At 45.5% G+C, this 22,840-nt stretch overlaps 1 protein-coding gene across 4 annotated transcripts in view; it reads right to left on the bottom strand.

Annotated features, from left to right (window-relative positions):
• Nucleotides 1-22,840, bottom strand: part of FLNB (filamin B) — a 71,830-nt gene that overhangs the window by 15,665 nt on the left and 33,325 nt on the right. For 3 of the 4 annotated variants that reach the window (XM_027640559.1, XM_027640561.1, XM_027640562.1), the window contains 23 exons: nucleotides 21,918-22,055; nucleotides 20,606-20,732; nucleotides 19,912-20,048; nucleotides 19,337-19,530; nucleotides 18,903-19,016; nucleotides 18,243-18,386; nucleotides 17,782-17,905; nucleotides 17,358-17,518; nucleotides 16,678-16,768; nucleotides 16,256-16,425; nucleotides 13,950-14,067; nucleotides 12,982-13,244; nucleotides 11,780-12,377; nucleotides 11,379-11,552; nucleotides 10,821-10,983; nucleotides 10,266-10,426; nucleotides 9,402-9,569; nucleotides 7,768-7,891; nucleotides 7,342-7,498; nucleotides 5,606-5,795; nucleotides 3,498-3,745; nucleotides 1,669-1,743; nucleotides 852-954 (listed from right to left, as the gene is read on the bottom strand). In XM_027640559.1, the coding sequence (XP_027496360.1) occupies nucleotides 852-954; nucleotides 1,669-1,743; nucleotides 3,498-3,745; nucleotides 5,606-5,795; nucleotides 7,342-7,498; nucleotides 7,768-7,891; nucleotides 9,402-9,569; nucleotides 10,266-10,426; nucleotides 10,821-10,983; nucleotides 11,379-11,552; nucleotides 11,780-12,377; nucleotides 12,982-13,244; nucleotides 13,950-14,067; nucleotides 16,256-16,425; nucleotides 16,678-16,768; nucleotides 17,358-17,518; nucleotides 17,782-17,905; nucleotides 18,243-18,386; nucleotides 18,903-19,016; nucleotides 19,337-19,530; nucleotides 19,912-20,048; nucleotides 20,606-20,732; nucleotides 21,918-22,055 (3,942 nt within the window). The remainder of the gene's footprint in view (nucleotides 1-851; nucleotides 955-1,668; nucleotides 1,744-3,497; nucleotides 3,746-5,605; nucleotides 5,796-7,341; nucleotides 7,499-7,767; nucleotides 7,892-9,401; nucleotides 9,570-10,265; nucleotides 10,427-10,820; nucleotides 10,984-11,378; nucleotides 11,553-11,779; nucleotides 12,378-12,981; nucleotides 13,245-13,949; nucleotides 14,068-16,255; nucleotides 16,426-16,677; nucleotides 16,769-17,357; nucleotides 17,519-17,781; nucleotides 17,906-18,242; nucleotides 18,387-18,902; nucleotides 19,017-19,336; nucleotides 19,531-19,911; nucleotides 20,049-20,605; nucleotides 20,733-21,917; nucleotides 22,056-22,840) is intronic. The other variant, XM_027640560.1, reaches the window with a different exon arrangement.

The raw sequence follows: 22,840 nt of genomic DNA, 5'->3' as shown, positions 1-22,840 counted from the left end.
CTGCCTGTTTCCCCTCTCCCACCCACAGAGAATTGTCTAGCCATTTTAAACAAGCATTTTAAATTGTTAAATGCCTTACCCACAGGCACAAATAGGAGACTAATGGGAACACTAACCAGACATGTTTTCTACTTAAGCTACATGAATACAGCACAGTGGTAGACATCTGGCAAACAGTCCTGTGACCTTACAAACTACAGGCAGGGCTGTTTGCTGCAGCCACTAAGCTTTCCACAGCAAGCCCCAGAAAAGGCACTGAATTACTTTGTAGCAAGATGCTCCATCTCCTGCTCTTTTGAAAAGGAAAGACCAACTGTTCCTTCAAGCTGAGACAGGGCAGGGTTTGGGGTAGGATTGCTGAGCTAGAGGGCAGAGGGGACACAGCCTTTGTGTGTAGGAACTTAGTGCAACCAGGGTGCTACTGGGTGATGCTCTCAGCTGTCAGAGCTGTGGAAGAGGGGTTGCCTACTTTGGAGAAGGTATGTAACAGGATTGCAGGATTAACTGTTTTGCAGCATCTGCTCAAAAGAAATAATGGAGCTTATCAAGGATGCATGTAGCTGTTCCGGAAGGGAAAAAGTAGCAACAGACCCTACAGTGCAGGAGCTCACAGCCTAGCACTGAAAACCATGGCAGCACTAAGAACCCCCTCACTTAACTCAAACCATTGGCAGGGTGTATCCTACTCATCCCTCAGCGGGTACCACTTGATGTGAAATTAAACAACTAAGTTGCTGGCAGGATACAAACCTCCCCCACATGCTGTGGTCTGGACCACCCAGACTGATAGCTGCAAATGGATAAACACACTAACAAAAATCATAAACCACCCTGAGAGGCACTCCAGGTACCTGTTATTTCTCCTTTCCTTACAGCAAACGGGATAACCAAATCAAAGGGCCTGAATCCCATGCCATTCATGTCTCCAACTGGGACATAAGCTTCTTCTGTAACCTAAAGGAAGCAAAAAGACGAGTCACTTCAAAAAGGGTGGTGGAGCCAAATGAGCACTGAGCAACTCCCCTGTGAGCACAAGCAGAAGAGAGTGTGCGGTGATTATTGCAGCCAGCCAAGGACTGGGCTCAACCAGAGCAGTGTCCGGCCAAGCTCTCCTTCACAACACCACGCTGCAGAGCAGAGCAAATCAAACACGGTGCAGATGGAAGACATGCTGGAAAAAAGTTAGATATATAAATGGAACACAAAGGGATGGAAGACAATGTAGCACACAAAAGACCCAAAGTGGCTCCATCTGAAAGGATTTAGTTGCTTAAGGCCTGGAAGAGAAAGTGATTTTTAAATGGGGCACAGTAATTGCAACACAACATGGACAAAAGAAACAAGTTTCACAATGTGACTGTGAACTCAAGACACTGTGATTTTACTGGGAAAACAAAGCAGTACATTCAGGGTGCTTTTGCCAACAGTAGACATTTCAGAAGTGGAAGCTGTGGGTGCAGTGATCCTCTTCGTGTTTAAATGAGAGTTTATTTGGAGACTCCCTTCAAGCAGTAAAGAAAAAACAAAGTCTGGATCCCAAGAACAATTGATGAAACAGAAAGAATGAACACAATGACCAGAGCGATCAAGCAGTCCCAAGAAGCAGGCTGTCATCTGAAATGGAACACAGATGGGGAAAAGCAGCTGAAAAATGTAAAAATTGTGTACCCAAGGGCGGAATCCAGGAGGGGAAGCGCCCACTGGCTCCTGTGACCGTGCGGCGACATCATCTGCATCTACAGCCTGGGCAGGGGTAGAGGCAGGTTAGGCGTTATTAGGTGTTATTCTGGCATGGAGGCATTTCCACCTTTCACAGTTCAGAACACACACTTCTTTCTAGTTCAACATCTTCCTCCCACTGTGTAGCCCTCCCAGTCCTCTCACCACAGCAAAGACCTGGATCCAGTCAGGGAAGCTGGGAAACTGCCCTTATCTGCAGGCATTGGGCACTGGGGGAAGCCACCAGCAAAGGGACAAGGCCAGTACATGCCACTGTTGAGTGCTTGAAGGGAAGTTGAAAGCTGTGCCTGCACCCTGACAGAACTGAGTATCCAAGTTGCTTTTTTATGGGATTGATGCAGGGAGGGAAGGGAAAGGTTTCAACCTAAGCTGTAAGTCCCTGAGTGCTGCGCAGCATGGTGTGCAGCTGGGAGGCAGGGGAGCGGGCTGCCGTGGGAAGGTTGCTCTAGCTCATGCACTTGGGGTGAATGACCCAGCCCACATCCAGCCATAGCTGCAAAGCCATTCTTCTGATTCATAGCTGGGACAGCGTTGTCAAGACATGGAATGTGTTTTCCACTGGTGCAGCCGCTCTTCTCACCAGGCATGCCAAGAGAATGACTTGCAAATTCCCATCTTCCCCATTAATCTGACTGGAGTGGTTGGGGCTGATACCCACACTCCCTTGGCAGCTCCCTCGGGCTCAGCCACCCCAGCCCCTCCTGCCCGTTCACACCACTGCAACCCCCCACTAATGAAATAACCCGCTGGAAACTTCTGCTTGGAAAGACTCCACTAAGAAAACCAACGCAAAACAGAAATGCTGCTGTTCCAGTGTTCTGTGTTCCCAGCTGAGACACCCAAGTCAAACATGTACTCTATCAGTCAGCTAGGAAGTGGGAATTCTGGCTGGCTGGGAGTAGGCTCTCTGACCTCGTGAGGCATTTCCTGTGGCAACCTTTGAGCAGAGACCAAGGGAGTCACTTTTCTCAAGGAAATCTTCAGACACCCATAGCGATCTGCCAGGGTGACAGGCAGGACGACCCAGCCCCAAGGACTCGTGAGCTCCATCCACACTCAGCACAAGTACCATCCTGTGGTTTCACAGACTGACATGCACCAGAGGCTGCTTTGGTTGAGATTACAAGACCAGGAATTGTTTTGCCAACATGGAGAGCTGTTCTTCACATGAAGAGCTTCTGTGAGCCCTGAGAGGCACCTAGTCTGCTTCTCAGGGGGCTGGGGTTTTGTTTGCTAAATGTGCTGACGTACTGCACATTGGAAGGAAGATCGTTAGAAAGAGGAGGAATTTGGCTATAACAGTTTAACTAGCACTTGCAAATAATTTTAAAGTGTGAGCTAACAGTCTACTTCCCTGGGATCTGTCAGCAGACCATTCCTTATTTTGGGGTCAACTTAATAAAGAGCAAGAGACAGAGAAAGCAGAGCTTTGTATCTGACAATGGCTAAAGTAATTAGTTGTAGAAGCTGATTACAACCACCCTTACATCATTTAGAAAAAGAACTACACGGTCAGGAAATGAAAAACAAATTTCTTCAGAGAAGCCAAGTCTTCATCCTCTGATGGCTTCTATCCCGCTTCACTTAACCGTATTGCCTGCTCAAAATAAGCTCTGCAAGTAACAAGGATTCATTAGTTCCTGCTAGCCTAATAAACGTCTGAGCAAACATTTACACACAGAGTTAAACCTATCACTAAATAAAACATGGCAGCAGGAATCCGAGTGGGAGGTACTTTTGGAGCAGAGCTGGCTTACCATGACGGTGAAAGGGCTGTTGGGAATGTCCACCCCACCAAAGCGGACATAAATCACATAGGTTCCTGGTTTGGCGGCAGTGTAGAAGATATCGTAAGTCCCGTCCTCATTTTCAACAACATCTGCTTCAGCTTCTGTCCCATCTGGCGTGAGGACGGTGCACGTCACTTTTCCCTTCCCTGCTGATTTGGCGTCTACCACGAAACCAACCTCCTCACCAGTCTTCACAGTGGGTGCAATTCCAGGACCTACAAGGCAATTTTCATTACAGAAAGCATTCAGAGGACAGTTTTCCCAGGAAGGCTGCCTGCAAGGCGCCTGGGGAGCACGGCACCAAGATGCTGGTCCCAGGGACCTACAGATGTGGTTTTGGGAGCAGATGTATGACAAGGGACATTTACAAAATTGGTCAGCACAGTGGCATGCAAGAGCTGGCTACTAGCTTTCCTCCTCCTCTGCAATCAGAGAGGCTGGATGAGAACAGAGGGGAAAAAAGCTAAGTTTGAAGAAAGCAATGCCTTAACCCATACTCTTATCATCATACTCCTTTATGCAGAGCCAAAGGCATTTTATTCTGCCCAGCCAGCAACTCAGCTGCACTGCTTTAACATAAACCTCCCTGTATAAGCAGCTATAAAAGGACACAGTAGCAGCCACGGCCATGTTTCCTCCACCATTAACCACAAACGATTTTCCACTGTTCTGCCACACATCCAAAAAAAAGAAAATCATGCAACAATGCCCAAATTGTAGCTATCAGATCCAGCTTGAAGAACACTGTGTTTAAATGAGAACCATTATGTCTTATTTGCACTATGTATTGAACATTCCTGCTTCTGACCGGCACTTGTTACTAGGTAAACAGCTCCTTTTCAAGTGGCAATGAACCTGCTGGTTTAATACCTTGGCACTATTCCAGCATCTACTCCTACCTACAGCGATTGTATTTCAGCTTTACAGCACAGAATCAGAAGCACTTCTTGGAAAGGGAAAATTTTAGCTGGCATCTGAACAGTAATCTCCAGTTCAGTTACTTTGAATAGGTAGTGACTTTTATTACTTGGAAGAGTATCAGATTCACCCATTAAGGTATCTTTTTTGTGAAGTAAAGGGAATTCCTCTCTTTTTTTCCCCATTGTGTCAGGAATGTAGTTCTGTTTAAGACTACTAGCAGCCAGCTCCTGGAAGGGCATCAGGTGCACTCTAACTGCACAACGGCCAGGTCCAGCACAATGCCTAGACTCTCTCACAGATCTACAACAGATTAAGTTTCCCTGTTCAATTTGGCCTTGCCTAGTTTATTTCTTTGTTCTAAAATCAGTGGCATTCTTGTAGTTCCTGCCACTTCTGCTCCCTGCCACAACCTCCTGGGAGGTGGTACCATGCTGCAGTGACCAGCCCAAAGCCATGCGATGAACATCCATCCCGAGAACAAGTGAGGGACAAAGCCATAAGGGTGCTCCTGCAGCAACAAATTTGGAGTCCTCCCCCTACACCAAGGCATTGATTTTTGAGGCAATGATTTTCTGAGTCATAGCAATGTCTTATCTTTAGGTTCTCCCCCTTGCACTCGCCCTTCCCAAGAGCCTGTTCAGACCCTGGTTAACCTTGACCAGACAGAAAAGTAGCAGAAACCTCCACTAATAACACCCAACCTGAGCAGGATTTGCTAACATAGAAGCACATGCTACTTACATCCTCAGAATTAATTTTGTTCTTGCTTGGAATGAAAAGCTTCTTGCAACATTCACAGTGAAAGAAGCATGATGCAGTGGACACACACACAGATGTGTTATTTTTAAATCAACCTTACTGCAGTTCTCAGCAGGATTTATCTATGCCAAAATAAGCATCAGACTTCGGTTGCATCTGGCTGTTTATGACAGCCCAGGCAGTTGGACAGATTTTGCTAGAGACTGCAAGAGATTTCTGCTCACCCGCAGGGCGGACACTTCTTTGTCTTTAGGAAAACCCTTTCTTGTAAGAGCAGCCAGATTACAGAAGTCTCTAGCATGTCTTCTACACCCATTACATCAACTGCACCATGCTCAGAAGGCACCTTTACACCCAGCACAAACAACTGCAACAGAGAGGGGCCAAACACTCACCTGTGGCCAAACACTTGCTGGCATCCCCAGATGGAGATGCCCGGATCCGATAGGGAGAGGATGGGATATCATCTCCACCATACTTAACACCAATCGTGTAGCGGCCCGTTTTGTCGGGGACATAGGTGACTGTGTAAGTGCCATCCTTGTTGTCATGAATGTCCACTCTCTTGGGTTTGCCCTCTTGGTCCTGAGGAATGCACACCAGAAGATTTATGCACTATGAAGTTAGTTTTGAATTCCTTTAGTAAGGTAACAGATATATATTTATATAGTCTTAAACAGATACAGAACTGCAGCTTTTTGAGGTTTAAATATATTTCACTCAAAGACTAGTACCAGCAATAGATCAATGGGAGTAGAAAGGTATCAGACCACTATAAAACAATTGGTGCTATCATCAACTACCCTTTGTTTGATACAAGAACGTTTATAAGATAACTGTAAGAAGTTTCAGGCTTCACTGTTATATCACTGCTGGAAATGAAGAATGCTTCCCAGGTCCCTGAGGCAGAGACGGGGAGCCAGACCGTGCAGCTCCATCCTGAGTAAGCACTGGGTAGCCTCAGGCAGCTGCTCCCTGAAAGGTCTGAGGGCAGGGGGAAGCATTACTGGAGTCTGCTGTCTCCTGCATGAGGCATCCAGCTGCTGGCACACTGCAAAGTCTACAGTTAAAAGTAGGTCTATGCAGTCACTTCAACTACCATTTCTCACCAGCTGCAAAACACAAAGTATTTTAGAAAGTCTTCCAAGCCTGCTTACAGGGAACCCACATGTTGACTCCATTTTGTATTTTATGACTTAAGACTGCCTGGGGTACAGTACAAGCCTGTAAAGGACTTGAGATTTCGGTACAGCACAGAAGAGCTTACTTCTTTCAGGAAGGCTTGTGAAACATTTGACATTCAACAGCTCAGAACAAGAAGCAAACAAATGTTGCCAGGAGGATCACCTATGCATTTCCACCATGCAGGGCTTGTGGAACTTGATTTTCAAAGCCACAGTCAGGCTGGGATCTCTGATAAGTATTTTGGATCCTTTAAGGCCACACATGCATGCCAGAATAATGGCAACTGCTTTGCTGCACCTGAACAGACATTGAGACAGCACAGGAGCAAGAATGCAGGAGGGCCAGTACAACCAGTCATGCCATGACCTAGGCATGCCAGAGCTGAGCTATGTGCTTTATGGTCCACTAACCAGAGACCTTTCTGTGAGGCCACAGAGTCCAGGCACCAGAAACTTCAGGAAGAGCAATAACAAAGCCAAATAAAAACATTCCTGCAGTATCTCCTTAAGCAGCTTATGACTTCTGGCAACCTTGAGGGAGACTTGTGTTTTAATTTATCATAATGTCATGCTCAGCATGGATGTTATCTCATGGCCTTGCTGAACTGCACTTCTAGAAGGCTGTCTCCATTTCAAATGCCAGTATTTTCATAATCTTACAAGAAACTGTTTATCTCATTTTGGGCATTTGCAGAGTGTAAGGTTAAACAAGAGCCAAATATAGCATGGCTAATGATTTTAAGACAGAAGTTTCATAAAAGCAGTCTCGAGAGCTTCACAAACAGGGTGCAAGACTTTCTTGTACCAGACTTTAGGGTCCAGCCAGCAGCCCAGTCTCCAGGACACTGGGTATGTCAGGGTAAAGCTGTGGACAGTTCTGATGGGAGAGACTCCTGCCCACCTGGAACAACACGTTTCCAGTCCTGCATGGTTTTGTAGTTACTTACAGTGATCTGTACAGCCAGAAGTCCCTGCCCAGCATCCTTAGCATCCACAGCGAACTCCACAGGCAGGCTGGCTAGAATGCCATAGGAACTGAGACCTGGTCCACTCGCTGTCACCTTACTGGCATCATATGTAGGAAGCACCTTCACCTTGAAGGGACTTAAAGAGAAAACCATTATTGCCCCCTCCTCCCCAGTCAATGGTTGGTAGCTGCTGCAGCACACACTGAGGTGCAAACACACCTCCCCAGCGGCATCTGCTGTAGGTGCAGCAGGCTGAAACCACCACTGAACCCAGAAGTCGTGCAAGGAGCTGCACTGGTTAAGTAGAAAGGAGCACAGCTAGTCCTTAAACGGTGCTCATGTGCTGGGAGAGCACAACTGGATCATTAAATCTTCAGTTCTCCAAAGCTTATCTCACCACCTTACCTTCGAGGAATATCTTCATCAGCATATTTGACAGAGATCAGGTAGGGTCCCTCCTGCATAGGGGTGTACACCACCGTGTGGGTGCCATCTCCATTGTCTACCACATTAACGGGCCCCACAACTCCTAAAAAAACACCATATGCTTTTCTCAGTTGCACTGTCAAAACCCAGTTCCTCACCAGCCATTTACTGCACAAAGCTCCAAGATGCACTGCTCATTTACAGTTTGCAACAAGCTAAATTTAAATTTTTTTATTTTTTTGAAGGAAGGCAACAGGCATGGATCAGTGATCAGTTTCCCTCATTTTGTATTCAAAGCCATTGACTTGTAATAGATTTGTTATCCACCACTCTCTGGGCTCCCATCTTCTCTCTCTAAACAAAAGCTAGCATGAAAAACCGGAGAAATCTCTGCCTTTCTGTACAGTCCAGGTCAAGAGCAATTGCTAACAATGCATGGAAGATCTTTCAAGACAGAAAATGAGTAATAGTTATAATTGTCTGAACCGTCATTTATAAGATTACACACTGTTACTGGGATTCACTGCACAGAATTGAGCCCTAAAGCCAGTTGGTGTGTAGCATTCACCAATCCAGTCTTTCACAATCAGGAGTTTGGAAAGGCAGGCTTGCTGCCTAGGCAGGACCGCCCTGCAAGCTGCCAGAGTCCTAAGAAAGCAGGATCAATTATTTCAATTTGCATTAAGCTAAATCTACAACAGATTACGCGACATATCAGTTCAGATCAACACACAAAGCAGTCTACAATTACAAGTTGGCTTTAAAACAGAGGAAGGATTAGCAGTAAAGCAAGCACAAAAGAAACCTATATAGTTGCCATGCAAAGCCTAAAAGCAACACCGTTGCTTCCCACTCCCTCCTCCAGATGATTCTTGCTGTTGCCAGTTGGATTTCCGACAGCCAAAATTGCCAGTAGCTAGTGAGAGTTCAAACCTGTCTCAGTGTCACCCTTTGGACCACCTTTAAAGAAATCCGAAATTGCTTTCAATGGGGAACGCCATCCCTCGGAACTCGTCTCATCCGCTAAAATTAAATGAGTGTTACCTGAGGGGCACCTGCACAAAGGGACCTGACACTCCAACGGGGAAGCAGCTCTTGCCTCCTAACAAGGTGAGACTTGCAGCCAACAGGTACTCACTGCCAAGATACTGTGCCACTGAGACACAACTTTCTAGGTTAATGCAAACATCACTAATGCTGTCACTCGAGGGCCATGTTGCTCTCTGGGCACCACTGAGCAGTTCCACCGTGATTCAGAGACTTCTGCAACCCAGTTACACAGGTTTCCCAAGGCACTTCATATTAGACTTTGGATTTACTTCTTTATGTCTAAAACTAAGCCACAAATGTTCACCAGTGATGGTTACTCACATCACTTCTCCCCCTCTGAAGATTAAGTTAAAGCCATCAAAGGCACTGTCCACAGCAGCACTACCTATGACACAGTTCTCCTTTCACAGCATGACACAAGGGTCAGCTATCCTGTTCACAGATGAACAGGAACAGAGAGAAATGCTCATTCAAGTGGCATCACCATCTTTGCAAGCAGGGCCATGTTACCAACCCAAACACAGAGAAGGGGCCACAGTCAGATGGAGTACTTCAGTTCTTACCTCTGGGTCCTGTCACCACCACCTCGAGGGGTGCTACTCCTGCCTTGCTGGCATCTACAGTGAAAGACTGTGGGATTTTAGCTCGAACAGCTGTTCCCAGACCTGGTCCTGCTATCTTCACCTTGCTGGGATCCACAACATCCTTTACAGGAACCTTGAAAGGACTGCCTGGAAGTTGACACAGCAAGTGTTAAACACCAGAGTTAACAGTTACAGAGAACAAATTGAAAAAGGTCTTTTTTCCTACTTTTCCTTGGGCTTTTTTATTACTATCATTCAGCCACAGGCATGAGTGACAACCCCACAGCCTCCACATTGCTCCTTTGCTTCTGCAAAAGCCAGAAGCATAAGGATGGTGCTTCTACATTTTCACTGTTTATTCAACAATTCAGTTGTGAACCCTCTACTCCTCTCACCTCAGGAAAAAAAAAATAAACATGAAAGAAACCAGAAGTGCAAATGAAGCATCATGCAGGCACTTGTTTCCTTCATATTTTACCAAGTTCAGTACGTCAACAAAGAGAATGGGACCAACAGGAAACATCCAGTGCAAATGCATGCACAGGTAAACACAGAGTTTAATATAATCCCCATGACAGGCTGACCCTCTTATTGCAGAACAGGATCTTGAAAACATCCAAATACCAAAGGGTTATTTTCATGACCTGAAGTCTTATACACCACTTGTGCATAAAACCAGTTATTTGTCAAGGGTTAGTGTCCCTTTCCCTGTCCCATTCATCTGTACCCACTCGAGCAAATGCCACTGCTTTTTATGCCTGAATAAGGGATATGCAGCCAATGCATTAAGCCCTCAGCTTGGCTTCTTCCCTCTTCTGACAGCCATTGAGCAAGAGCTCTTACCAGGAATATGTTCTCCCCCATACGTGATGTTAACATCGTAATCTCCTGGAACATAAGGAATATACTCGGCACTGCAGCTCCCATCTTTGTTATCTTTACAGCTAATTTTAGATTCTGAAGGTCCCTCAACAGTTATTCCAAGGCCACCAATTCCTGCCCCTCTGCAAGACAGAAACACACAGTGTTAGAATTAACTGCTTCAAACAGCAGCTTTGCAGCTTTCACATGCTCTGGCTGCATTTTCATCCTTTTTGGAAATGCAGTAACCTGACTTCTGATGTCCAGCCTTCAGTGTGCACTGGCATGGAAAGCTGTTCAGCACTACCTCACTCACATTTTCCTAGAATTTTATCCTCAACAACTATTGACCCCTAATGTCTAATGTCTGCAGGGCAGAGTGCTCAGCAGATGATGAGGTAGCGCACACAGTTACCAGATGGACACAGCTTGGCCTCTTTATAAATATTTGTACTGAGTTTAGCATCCTGCATTGCACACATCACTACATTCCTCCCTCCCTCAGACATTCCTTGAAGATCAAACAGGTTCAGTCACCTGGTGACAACCGAAAAGGGGTTTGGCTGATTTGTGAAAGCCTCTGTGAGTCCAGGTCCTTGTGCCTTCACACGTGATGGATGGCAGCCCTCTGTCACATTCACTCTGAAGGGGCTGTTTGGCACAGGTACATCATCGTACGTTACGCTGACTGTGTGCGGACCTGTTAAGAGGAGGAAAACATGTTCTGAATTCCCTAAATACACTCATCACTTAACATCACTTCTACAAGATGCTACAGACCTAAATGTCGGTATACGGGTAAGAGTTTCCTTCTGCATTTCACAAGACTTTGCTAGTGTTTCATAACTAGAGACACTATCTACACTGTCCTTCTGAAGCCAAGTTACCACAAAAGTCAGTTCTTCAAGTTAAAATAGAGCTGCTTCCTGTAGAATTAGCTCCTCTACTGGTTAAACTCTTGCTAAGATGCCAGCAAGTTACTGGCAGACCTCAGCAGTTTGCCAAATGAAAGTGGCAGAAGAGCCTTGCTCTTGGTTTTCCCCTTTCAAGTAAAAAAAAAAAAAACAAAACAAACAACCCAAACCCAGAGGTTACCCTTTTCAAACGGCGTGTACTCTACTGAATATGTTCCATCAGCATTGTCTTGGATGAGACAGTCTGCGGGGGAGCCGGACGGGCTCGTGATCTGTGTCCTGATGTGGTCACCACCGGCCTTCGTTAGAGGTCGAGCATCCACAGTGAACTCAGTTGTAGCTTCTCGGAAGACATCTGCAGGAAACGTTTTCAAGAGTCACTTCATGAACTGCATATATTTCCAACAACCAAACATTTGGTGAAGCAGCTTGATAAACAACTTGTTTGGGAACATAATGAGATTCCCCAGTCCTTCCTAGGGTCACCATGGAAACATGCAAGGTTTTTACAGCTTTCAGGGTCCAGAACACTCATAAACAACTGCAAGTCCTACAAATTCTGATAACAACAGTTATTCTCACCTTTTCCTTCCACTCCTGGTCCAAACACTTTAACTCTGCTTGTGTCCACAGCTGGCTCCACTTTGACCCGGGCTGGGAATTTAGGCACTTGCTCTCCTCCGTATCTCATCTTGATTGTGTACATGCCGGCCGAGAGCGGCACGTACGTAACAACGTAGGTCCCATCCTTGTTATCATCGATCTGGACCTCGGCTTTGGAACCCGTATCTGACACCATGTCCACCCGCAGGTCCCCGGGACCTGCTTCTGTGCAGTCGACATTCAGCAGCCCTGCCTCACCTACTTTACCACGCTCCAGACCTGGGCCTGTGGCAATGACTTTAGAGACATCAAATGGCATTTCTATGTCTGCCTTAAAGGGTGAGCCGGGAATGTGAACTTCTTCAAAGAGGATGTTTACAAAGTACTCTCCAGGCTTCATGGGCAGGTAGGAGACAGAGCAGGTTCCATCACCGTTGTCCGAGCATTCGATTTTAGCTTCACATGGGCCTTCTACTGTCAAACCCAAACCTCCAGTTCCTGCCCCTTTGGTATCTATTGTAAATTGGGCTGGTTTTCCAACGAGGCCCCCTCGAAGACCTGGACCATGAGCTTTTACCTAGAAGAGAATATGCAGTTGAGTTAAACTGCCTTTTCCATATAATTGCCAGAAGATTGCCTTGTTAGAGTTGTTTGTATGTGGGACTCGATTAACAAGCTCTTAAAAATATACAGAAAGCAATGTTTCCTTTGCCATTCATCCCAGTTTTACTGTAAAGTTTCTAGGGGTTTCTAGGCAAGGATATTTATACTGTCACCATAATTGTTTTTATATAGCCGTGGGATATAAAAGGCAGAAACGTAAAAATATTTGATGGCTGTACACATTTTTTTCTTGAAATACATGTCCTTAGAAAAAATCATCTTAATACAGTAGAGATTCTCATCAGGCCAACTTCTATCAAATTAGGAGCAATACTTTTCTTTGCCACACTATGCAGGATGCTTGCAGTATTCTTGATTAATTCAATGTTCTTATTCAAATACAGTCTTACAGGAATGACTTTAATGAGTCATGGAGGCTGCAAAAGGACTGACTGAGCACTCTGAGTAAAGATGTTCCTGGGTCTGGTTTGGCCAAAACCAAGCCAAGTCTCACGCAATAGCTCACAATTCAGTTTTCATCTATCAGTTGCTGTCACAACCCTGAACCATGCACTTACCTTGGAGGGGTCTGGAGGTAGCGTGGCCTCCACAGTATAGGGGCTCCCTGGGATTGGGTTGCCATCATAACTCACATCCACCACATACAGTCCTTCTTCCCGTGGGATGTATTTTGCAGTGCTGCACTCCTTACCCAGAACCGGTTCCACCAGACATGGTACAGCTTTTCTCATAGGACTGGAAATATTAACATCCAGTTTACCTTGCCCACCAGCTCCTTTGGTATCAATTACAAATTCCTGATCCTTCCCTACTTCCACTCCTGAAAAAGACAAAACCCATATTACATTACTTACTTAACATCAGACAGTGGTCCAAGAAATCTCCCATGCACATACCACTGAGGGAGCAGGCACTGGCAGAGCCCTGGGCAGTCTGCATCCCTCTGCAGTCATAAAAACCTCCCAAAGCCAAACAAAAAAATAAACAAATGCTGTGGTTAATTGGAGTTACAAAGTTACAGGGAGTAACAAGTGTGTGTAAGACATGGTCTGACAGTATCAGGCTCATTTCAGGAAAGCAACAATGTTTCACAGTCTTAAGTTCTTCCACTTTTGGAAAACAAAAAGACACTATAAATGACACTATGCACTGCACCAGTTTCATACATTTGAACAAACAGCCATCTAGCCCTGAAGAAAACAGATTTCATCAGTGGGTGCCCAGCTGGGTAAAGAGTCCAGCTCTGTTCACCACAAAGGACCAAACCACAACACATGTCCACATTGCTATGTAATCTTTGGGGGGAAAAGAAATAAAAGTCTCAAATGAAATTCTGTCCTCAAGAGAACCAGCTAAGTCAGAGTGGCCAAGCTATGAAGTTGGAGCTGCTTGATTCCCAACTGTAACAAGTTTAAAAGAAGATTGCTTTGCCCACTCCTGTTGCAGCAGTACATGTTGGCAATCACCCAGATTCAGGAGACACTTCAGAGGCAGGCTATGGGGCTTCCAGCCCACAGGTACTTACTGTTTTCGAGTCCATTGACTTTAACTTTGCTTAGGTCTAGCGGAGCAGCAACGCCCACAGTGAAAGGGCTTTTAGGGATGGGATCACCGCCGTAAGTTACCGAAACCTTCATTGGACCCTAGTTGGAAAATTTCTAAGTTAGCTCAGTTCCTCACTTCATACAGACACACTAACACCCAAACAGTACATAACCACTTCACCTAATCCATTTTAGCCAGCCACAGCCAAACTTATTGATTTATGGATACTAAAGCTCTAAACCACTGCAGCCCTTCAAAGTATTAAATGGTTTTTATCTAATACAGGAAGAGAGAAAGAGACAGATCTTTCCAACAGTTAATTAGATTATATTCAAGCAGCCTGGCAAAGGCTCCAGCACAGGCTGGCTCCCACCCTCCCAGCGCTCAGAACCGACAGATGAATGAATGTCCCAGTGCTCCAGACCAGGTATCTCCTTCCACTGCGTGAAGAGGCCTGGTCAAAGCCAAGACTGCAAAGAGGACGTATTATTACAGCATCTGAAATACCGGGGGTTTAAGATCTACAAGTCAGAAAGATTAATGCTCTTGTGTATTTTGGCTGGAACACTGCACAGCCATGGCAAGCTCCAGCCCACGATGTGTGCTCCTTTTATTCTCTCCTACCGCAGTCCATATTTTAGCTATATTCACTGTTTGCTTACTTTTCATTCTTGGCTGGTTCGGCTCCCAAGTGAAATAATTATGGATGTTTAATGCAAGCTAGTGAATAGCTTCCATGATTATTCTTGGTTGTTTTTAGAAAACATGCACCCGGGTAGCTGTAGCAACACCGCGAGATAGATAAGGCCGAGTAAACAGCATTTAACCAAGGCTCCTCTGCAGTGACACAGCCCCTCAGGAATTTAACAACCTAGTCCATCCTTCCCCTATTCTGAAGACTCCAGAGTCTCATTCGTAAGTTACTGCTTAGGAACCTGAGAAAGACAGGGTCAGGAATGACCTATGTGCTCACAGCCTGGAGGGACAACAAGGCTACTCTAATTACTGAGCATTCTATTTTCATCTCCTTCGTTTAACCATTGCTTTCCTGCCACTGTGATCTGCAAGTATCTCCTATAAGTCCACAGTTCCTCCATGACCCAAGGCACTTCTCCAGATGGAAGACCAAGTAGGAAACCTGGTTTAGGCATCCTGGCTTGTTTCAACACTGCTTTTCAGGTGAAACATAGCAATCTGGTGCTACTCACAAACACATGCATGAAGTAGAGATGACTGTTCCCTTCTGCATACCAGCCCTGACCGAACAGGCCAAGGCCTCTCCAAACAGGCATGCCAGCCACCTCCTGAGCTCATGCAACTGCTTTATCCAAAAACAAATGCTAGTTCTATGGTGCTTCCAAGAATGCTAATTCAGCATTATCAGCTAAATAATACTGCAGTCCTCCTTATCGGTCCCCTTTTACATAGCTCCATTCAAGAAAGCTGGTGCAGATGAGTAGTTCATTTGGCTGTTCAGCAGAACAAGAACAGCAGAACACTTTGATCTCAGCACCACAGCGTCCACGTCTTCAGAATAATATGAGATTCACGCATTCTGGAGTTTAGTGGCCCTTTACAAACACACAAGCACAGCACGAGGAAAAATACTTCTAGTTATTAGTAGCTTCTACTTTCAGCTCTTCAATGATGTTGCTAAGGAATCATCGGCCTCTGAACCAAACGAGTCAGACTCAATTTTTTCCAACTTAAAGGCAAGCCTTAAATGCAGACACATACTTTGGATGCATTTAATCTGCAGCCCAGCTTCCCTCCTCAGCAACAACTTGTTCAGTTTCCTACTGGGAACTGGCACAGCATGACCCAGACTCTCTTCTTTTTATCCCTGCTCTGGTTTGCCCTTCAGTTCCTTTGACATCAGCAGCTTGCTGAGAGGTAGCACACCACAACCTTAGCTCTGCAGGACCACAGCAGCCCAGAGCAGCTGGGATAGCAGCCAGTTCTGTTTCAGAGTCTGGAAAGGTTTGCCATCTTTCCTCTTCAACTGATAACGTATGGAATGATGATGTGAGCTGTATGTTAATGCTTCAATCGCTCTCTTTTCCCCAGAAAAGAAAACAGTGGCAATCTATCAATAGCTACACCAGAAAACTGCATTATTGCTTTCCAATCCTTATTGTGCTGCAGGCTTTAGGGATCCTGGGGAACAGGACACCCTGGCAAGCCTTTCTTGCTTGTTCGTCTGTGCACAGATACCATGAAGGGCAGTCACTGCACTATTAGCAACATGAGCTCTTACTCTTGTACTGCTACATGAGTCAGACCTACCTGCTGTATGGGAGTGTACCTAACAGTGTGGGAATAGTCATAGTTGTCAATGACATCCAGATCCACCACCGCCTCTCCCGGCACTGGGCTGCTGAACTGCACATCCAGTGGTGCTTTTCCAGCTCCCTTGGTGAACACAGTGAAGTGAGTTGGCTTGCCATTTTCCACACCTGAAGAAAAATGTTAATTCTAATTTATGCAGAGGTCACACACAGAAACTCTTCTCTAGAAGCTCAGTACCAATAAAGACCAGTCAAGCAAAGTGCCAAGGGAAAGGTGTCATTTCCAATTGCCTGGCACCCCACCCTGCTGTATCCAGGACTGCATTGCTGCATCCCAGCAATGCTCAGCCAGGCAATGGCTACCCTATGACAGCCCCTCATGGTCCAGTGCTGACCATACAGCATTAACCCAACTCTCACCAGTTTTGTTCAGCCCAGGTCCTTCAGCTTTCACTTTGCTGGCATCATGCGAGGGGTCCACTTTAACTCTAAATGGGCTGGCAGGAATTTCCTGCAACAGAAACACAGCTCTAAACATAAACAGGTCACTCTTCAGTAGCCAAAATCAGACAGATAGTAATTTTAAGATAATTTTGCTCCATTTCCAGTACCATTTTGAGTAGAATTTTGCCTCACTCAAACACTCTGTTTACTGAGTGGTATCATTGAAAGTCTAGCACAAAGTTAACAGCTGGATAGTTTGTAGGGGCCTGTCGTGGGTTTATTCTGGCCCTTTTTTATTTTTAAGGAAAACTTTCCCCCCCATTTTCCTTGGAGAGTAACTTAGGTTTTTTATCCCTTAGAAAGCAGCTTTGTCCCATCACTGAGACCACACTCAGTATTGCCAATCCAACACAGACACTTGAACTTCAATGTCCCCAGCCAACCCCTCTCATTTGTGTACATCCAAGTATTACAAAAGAAGTTTTAGTTTTTTTACACTGTTGTAGAAACAGTGATCAGACAAAGTGCATATGAGCTGACATGGAAGGGCCAGCTGTGAACTGCCGCAGCCAGCTGTGAACTGGCACGTGCTTGGTGATCAAAGAGCAGATTAACAGATTCTAGAAACATCAGGCTGCAAAATGAAGATTACAAACCTCTCCTGCAAAAAGTACTTTAATGGTGTAGCGCCCTGCAGCAGGTGGGGCGTATTTCACTGTGAACGTATCATTAGCATTGTGGATGATGTCAAAATCTATGTCCTCTTCCTCATCACTGACCACACGAGCATCACACTTAATTCCAACACTGACATCACCTAGGAAAAGCAAACGGAGGTTTTACTACCAGATAGCCCAGGCACTGCCAGCCAAATGGCCAGATCATTCCCATTCCCAGGAGCTGTTCAAGTCACCATGTTAACTGATGCAACAGATCAGATCACAATTCACTGCAATGTTCTGCTTCCCAAGGTTTTTCCACTAAACAAGGAAAACCAGATAGAACATTATATAATCCCCTCTCTTCTGTGTGTGGTACCTGTGGGTCTGATATCCCAGCAACAGCCCAGCCTGCCTTTACCTTCTCCTGCATCCGTGCAGTCCACAGTGAAATGAGTTGGCTCGTTTGCTTTCAGGCCAGTTCTCTCCACACCAGGTCCGAACACTTTCACTTTCTGAGGATGACTCCCTTGACCTATAAGGACCTACACAGATTCACAAGAGTCAGAATCACATATCTGTGTCATGCTCCAGATCACAGCTGAGTCAGAGCATTGCTTGGACAGAGGCTACAGGAAAACAGGACCAAGTGAATTGCCCCAAATCCCCCAGGCAGCAGCTGGGCTGACAGGAGACCTCCACCATACAAGCTTGTGAAAACAAAGATTTATTCACGGGGATAGATTTCTAAAAGCAGAGCAGAAGGGCACACCTCCTTGAAGTTCACAGAAGGGTTTTATCATCCTAGTTGTATGAGCAATTAGTTGTGAGCACAAATGTCTTACTTGGCTAGAACTAAGTACCATCCATCTCTGAACTTACCCTAAATGGGCTGTTGGGCACATTGGCTCCTCCCCAGACAACAGAAATTGTATGTTTGATTGGTTTAACTGGCACATATGAGCAGGCAAACACACCATCAGGCTTGCTCTTTATCTGGATATCAATAGGGTTTCCTTCTCCATCCTAAAAAGCAGTAATACAAGCAGAAGGTTCAGGTACTTCAAAAATGTTTGCACAGTTTGAACAGCCTAAGACTGTTCCAAAATATGTCAGGTTTTTTTCCCCAGAACTGCAGCTCAGAAACAGTGAAGAAACATGCAATTTACACTCCTGTAAGTCTTTCTCATCTAACACTCACTCATTCATTACACAATCCACCAACACATATGAAATTCACAGGCTCAGAGACACTTCAGTGCTTTCAAATGACAACTCCAGGAAATTACACCTTGCTTTGCTGAGGAGACTCTAAAGTAAGGAAGCAAAGCCATGTTTTTCATACACCACAGAGAAGTCACCTTGTCTTGAGTTAGGTTGTTGCCTGACTACATTACACAGATCAAAGCATGGAACTCTGAGTGAATTACACATGCCCAGAGTTAAGTGGTGTGTAAGCGAGTAGAAATACTTAAGGCACTTTTCTCAACAGTATTAAAGTCCTTTTGTTGAAGTTTCACACAGCTGCCTTTGGTTTTTTACCTGTGCATACATCTTCAGAGGTGCTTTCCCAGCGTCCTTGGTTTCAACTGTGAACTCAGCAGGATTGTTCACTATACAGCCAGTCCTCTCCAGGCCTGGGCCATAGGCCTTCACCTAAAAAAGCACCTCAAGACTATTAGTTTGCAGTTCAGAAGGAGAAGCAAAACTAAGTGATATATTTATAAAAGACCTGCCCCCTCCACAAAACCCATGAAGCACAGGATACTACTTCAGCAAGTTTCCATTACATTAAATCAAAACCACAACAGTGTTATTAGAAAAAGCTGGGCAGTATCTGGTTGGAGCTTGGCAGATTCAGAGCTTTAAGCAGAGGCAGCTTAACAGTCAAGTCTGCTACTAGAATCCTTCAGAAACATCTCTACTGTAGTTACATCAAAGACATGCTATGCCACAGGTGAACTCTCATACACCACCTTATCCGAGTTGAAGTCTCCTGAAGCCGGTCGGATGAAGGCCATGTAAGGGCTGTCTTTTATGTCCTCATCATCACACATGATGTGCACAGCATATTCACCGGGCTCTTTGGGCCAATACTTCACATCACATGAGCCATCATTCTTGTCATCACACTCAATTTTAGCCTGAGAAGGGCCTTCTATTGCAAAGCCTGAAAAAAGGAACAAGTAGGTTCCTCACGTTAGGTTTGCGGTGGCTGCCAATTTAACAACACTTCCACAAATAGCTTTTTGTCAGCTATAACCATGCCTGATCTCTCCACCACCCTTCTTCAGCAATATGGGAGATAATCCATCATCCATCATTCCCTTTCGAATTTCATCCCACAAAAACAGACTAACACACACACCCCTTAAACACACATTCCTGTCTCTAGGACTTCCTTTGGTACTCTGATAGATGTTTGTGTTTAGACCAGAACATCTTAGAGACCTGGGGTTTTTTACTGTTGGGAAAGCTATTGTTTCTCATGAGTTCTTTGCTAGCGTTGCAATATACAAATATTACAGACAAAGTAAGTAAAGTAACAAACCAAGAGAGCCAACTTCTGTGCCAATGGACTCGACCACGAAGTCAGCCGATTTGCCCACAATTCCCTCATGCAGCCCTGGCCCCCAGGCTCGCACTTTCTGAGGACCGGCTTCATGACCCACTTGAACTTCAAAGGGGCTACAAGATAAAAACAAAGCATAGTATTAGAAATGAGGACAAATATAGCATCTGTGTTTTTCCCCAGGCATTTTAATGAGGCTTTACATTGGATTTTCCAAATTAATAGATGCTACCATGTGGTGGCACGGTGCCCAGCAGAGTGTCTTTCTAGCAGAGAGGTCATCCAACCCATCATGTGCTTGCTTACATCTTGCACCACAAATCCTGAGTGTCAAATATACTTGGCTTGCTCTGCTTGCTGTAGCCCTGGACACTAAAATAACAAATCCTTTCAAAAATGCATAGTAAAGTCTGAGCTGCACGATCCACCAAGTTTTACTGGTTTTGTATTCACAATTTTGGGTACAGAAAGACTGATGCAAATCACCCTTCAGAACTTTCTCAATATAAGCAGCTCCGTCCCTAAAACAGGCTGTAGATAAACTGTTACAAGAGCCATTTGCCACTAACTTGTCCCCCCAGTTTCTTCAAAGGTCAGTGTTGCTTTAAATGCTCACCAACTACATAACCCACTGAAGGGCACAAAAATGCCCAAAAAGCTACTTCTAACTCACCTTTTTGGGATGTTGTGCCCACCCCATGTAATCGTGACAACATACTTCCCTGGGGTAGCTGGATAATATTCAAATGCATATACACCATCCATAAAGCCTTTTTGTTTCACCAACTCCTCCAAGCCCTCTGTTGAAAGATCAGTTCAGCATTAAACTTAACAGCTTCCATCCTGCTTTCAATTACTCAGACAAGTTCATGTTTTCTAGTATTTATTTTAGCTTGCAAGAATAAATTTCTTCCACCAGAAAAAAAAAAAAGGTCAGGTTATAAGAGAAGTTAGTTCTAGCTGCCCTCTAGGACAAAGACAGCAAACACTTCCAGAAGAAATACAGCAGAAAGTATTTTAAGTTACCAGACTTAATAGGTTCCCTTGTGTTTTATTTTCTTAGTCTGCAGTATGATGCATGTCATATGTTAAAACAAAAAAGCTTAACATTTGTCAGACTTTGTAACCACAAATATGCAGGGAATGCCTACTTTTCATTTTCTTCAAGATGAAGAATTTAGGGAGAAAAGCTTAACACACTAAAATTTACATCGATACATCTGTTGCCTTTTTCCCCCCCAGCGGCACAAAGCCGCACAGTCGGGGCTCTGTGTGTGTGGAGGAGGTGAAGGCAATACAATGCACCTTTTAATGCAGTCCCAGCTGGGGGGAGGTGACTGGCTCTCGAGTACCACACAGGCACCGCAGCTCCCTGAAAGCAGCAGCACAGCCACTGCTGCTGGCAGCCTCAGAGTCAGCAGCCACTGTGCTCCCATCATCCCAGCCTGCCAGGCAGAGGGTCACATCCAGAGCTCAGGACACACCAAAGGACCTGAGGATGGATCCTGGCAGATGGTCTCCATGTTAGCTTAAAGGTTCCCTTTCCTCCTCTGCTCATGTGCCCAAGCAGCCAGTGTCACCAGGAGTGCTGCTTTGAGCCATTCCCAGCTTTATGAGAGCAGAATTTTCACCCTGCCAGAGACTCTGGAGTGTGACTTGCTCCCACAAATCAGATGAAGATGCAGTGAGCATCCATAAAGTTCGGAGGCCATGGCAGGCAGATGCATGGGTCTTCTCAATTTTGCTAACTGATGCATGAAAATGGAAAGAACTAAAACCAGATGTTGTCTTACCCAGCCCTGCAGGTCAAAACCTTCACACTAGACACAAAGTACCAGAAAACCCTTCTGAAATTTGGTTTTTTATGATACAGATCCCATCAGTTCCATCAGGACACCATCTCCTGACCGCTCTTCCCTTTCCCAGGTTTTGATTCCCGTCTTCTCCAGAACACATCCACAGCACAGATTCACCCCAACACTCACTTGGTCCCTTTATAGTCACTCCGAGGTCTCCGCTCCCCGCTGCTCTCGTATCAACCTTGAAGTCGGCCGTTTCCCTCATGCGGACGCCCTTGGGCTGCAGACCTCGACCAGTGGCACGGCATGCGTTGGGATTGCAGGCTGCAAGGCAATCCCAGCCATTAATACTGTCTTTGATTCTCAACATACAGGTAGCCTAACCAGCTTGGAACAACCTTTAGTTTAATGTTGACTCAGGGCAACCACAGCTTAGCTTTCAGCACAAGCTTTACGGTTATAGCATTAAGGCAGACAGACAGGAGTCTGCCCAGTCCCTGTCTATGCCTTAGGGCTTTTGGGCAGTAGTGGTCAGTGCAGCCAGGCAACACTGACCCCCTACAGGGGCTGTTTTTTAGAACTCCAGCAAACACTGAAGCCCTGTTACTTTCCAATTCTATGCAAGTTATCAATACAAGACTTATACACAGCTATCACACAGAGATAATTCACCACAGACACAACCTTCCTGACGCCTTTTGTGTTGAGGCACACTGCACTGTGGGGGGAAGGTTCCCTCTGCAGATAAGCCCCATTGAACAGTATTATTGTGCTGGTCTTTCAGAAGCACATGACTGGGATAACTACTAGTAGCAAGGTTGAGTTTTGCATGTGCTTCATTAAGAGATGTTGCATCAAACCCCCCCTGCTTGCCGCAGCTCACACTGTCGAAGAAGCAAAGCCACCAAGACCTCTGCAGACTGCAGCAGCCATGGGTAGGGGCAGAAGGTTACACATGGCTTAGGCTTATGCTTGGCTCCTTTACTCCAAGTGCTTCTCCAGGCCCGTAGAGCGGCTACAGAAGTAAGCACCATGCACTTATGAACAGTTTTTGTCACACAGTCCCAGCTGTCATGAGGTCTTCAACACCACAGACCTGAAGGGTTTGA

Source organism: Corapipo altera, unplaced genomic scaffold (genome assembly GCF_003945725.1).
Source record: "Corapipo altera isolate COAL_440 unplaced genomic scaffold, ASM394572v1 55, whole genome shotgun sequence".
In the NCBI taxonomy this organism is placed as follows: domain Eukaryota; kingdom Metazoa; phylum Chordata; class Aves; order Passeriformes; family Pipridae; genus Corapipo; species Corapipo altera.
This window is presented reverse-complemented; position numbering and strand designations above follow the sequence as displayed.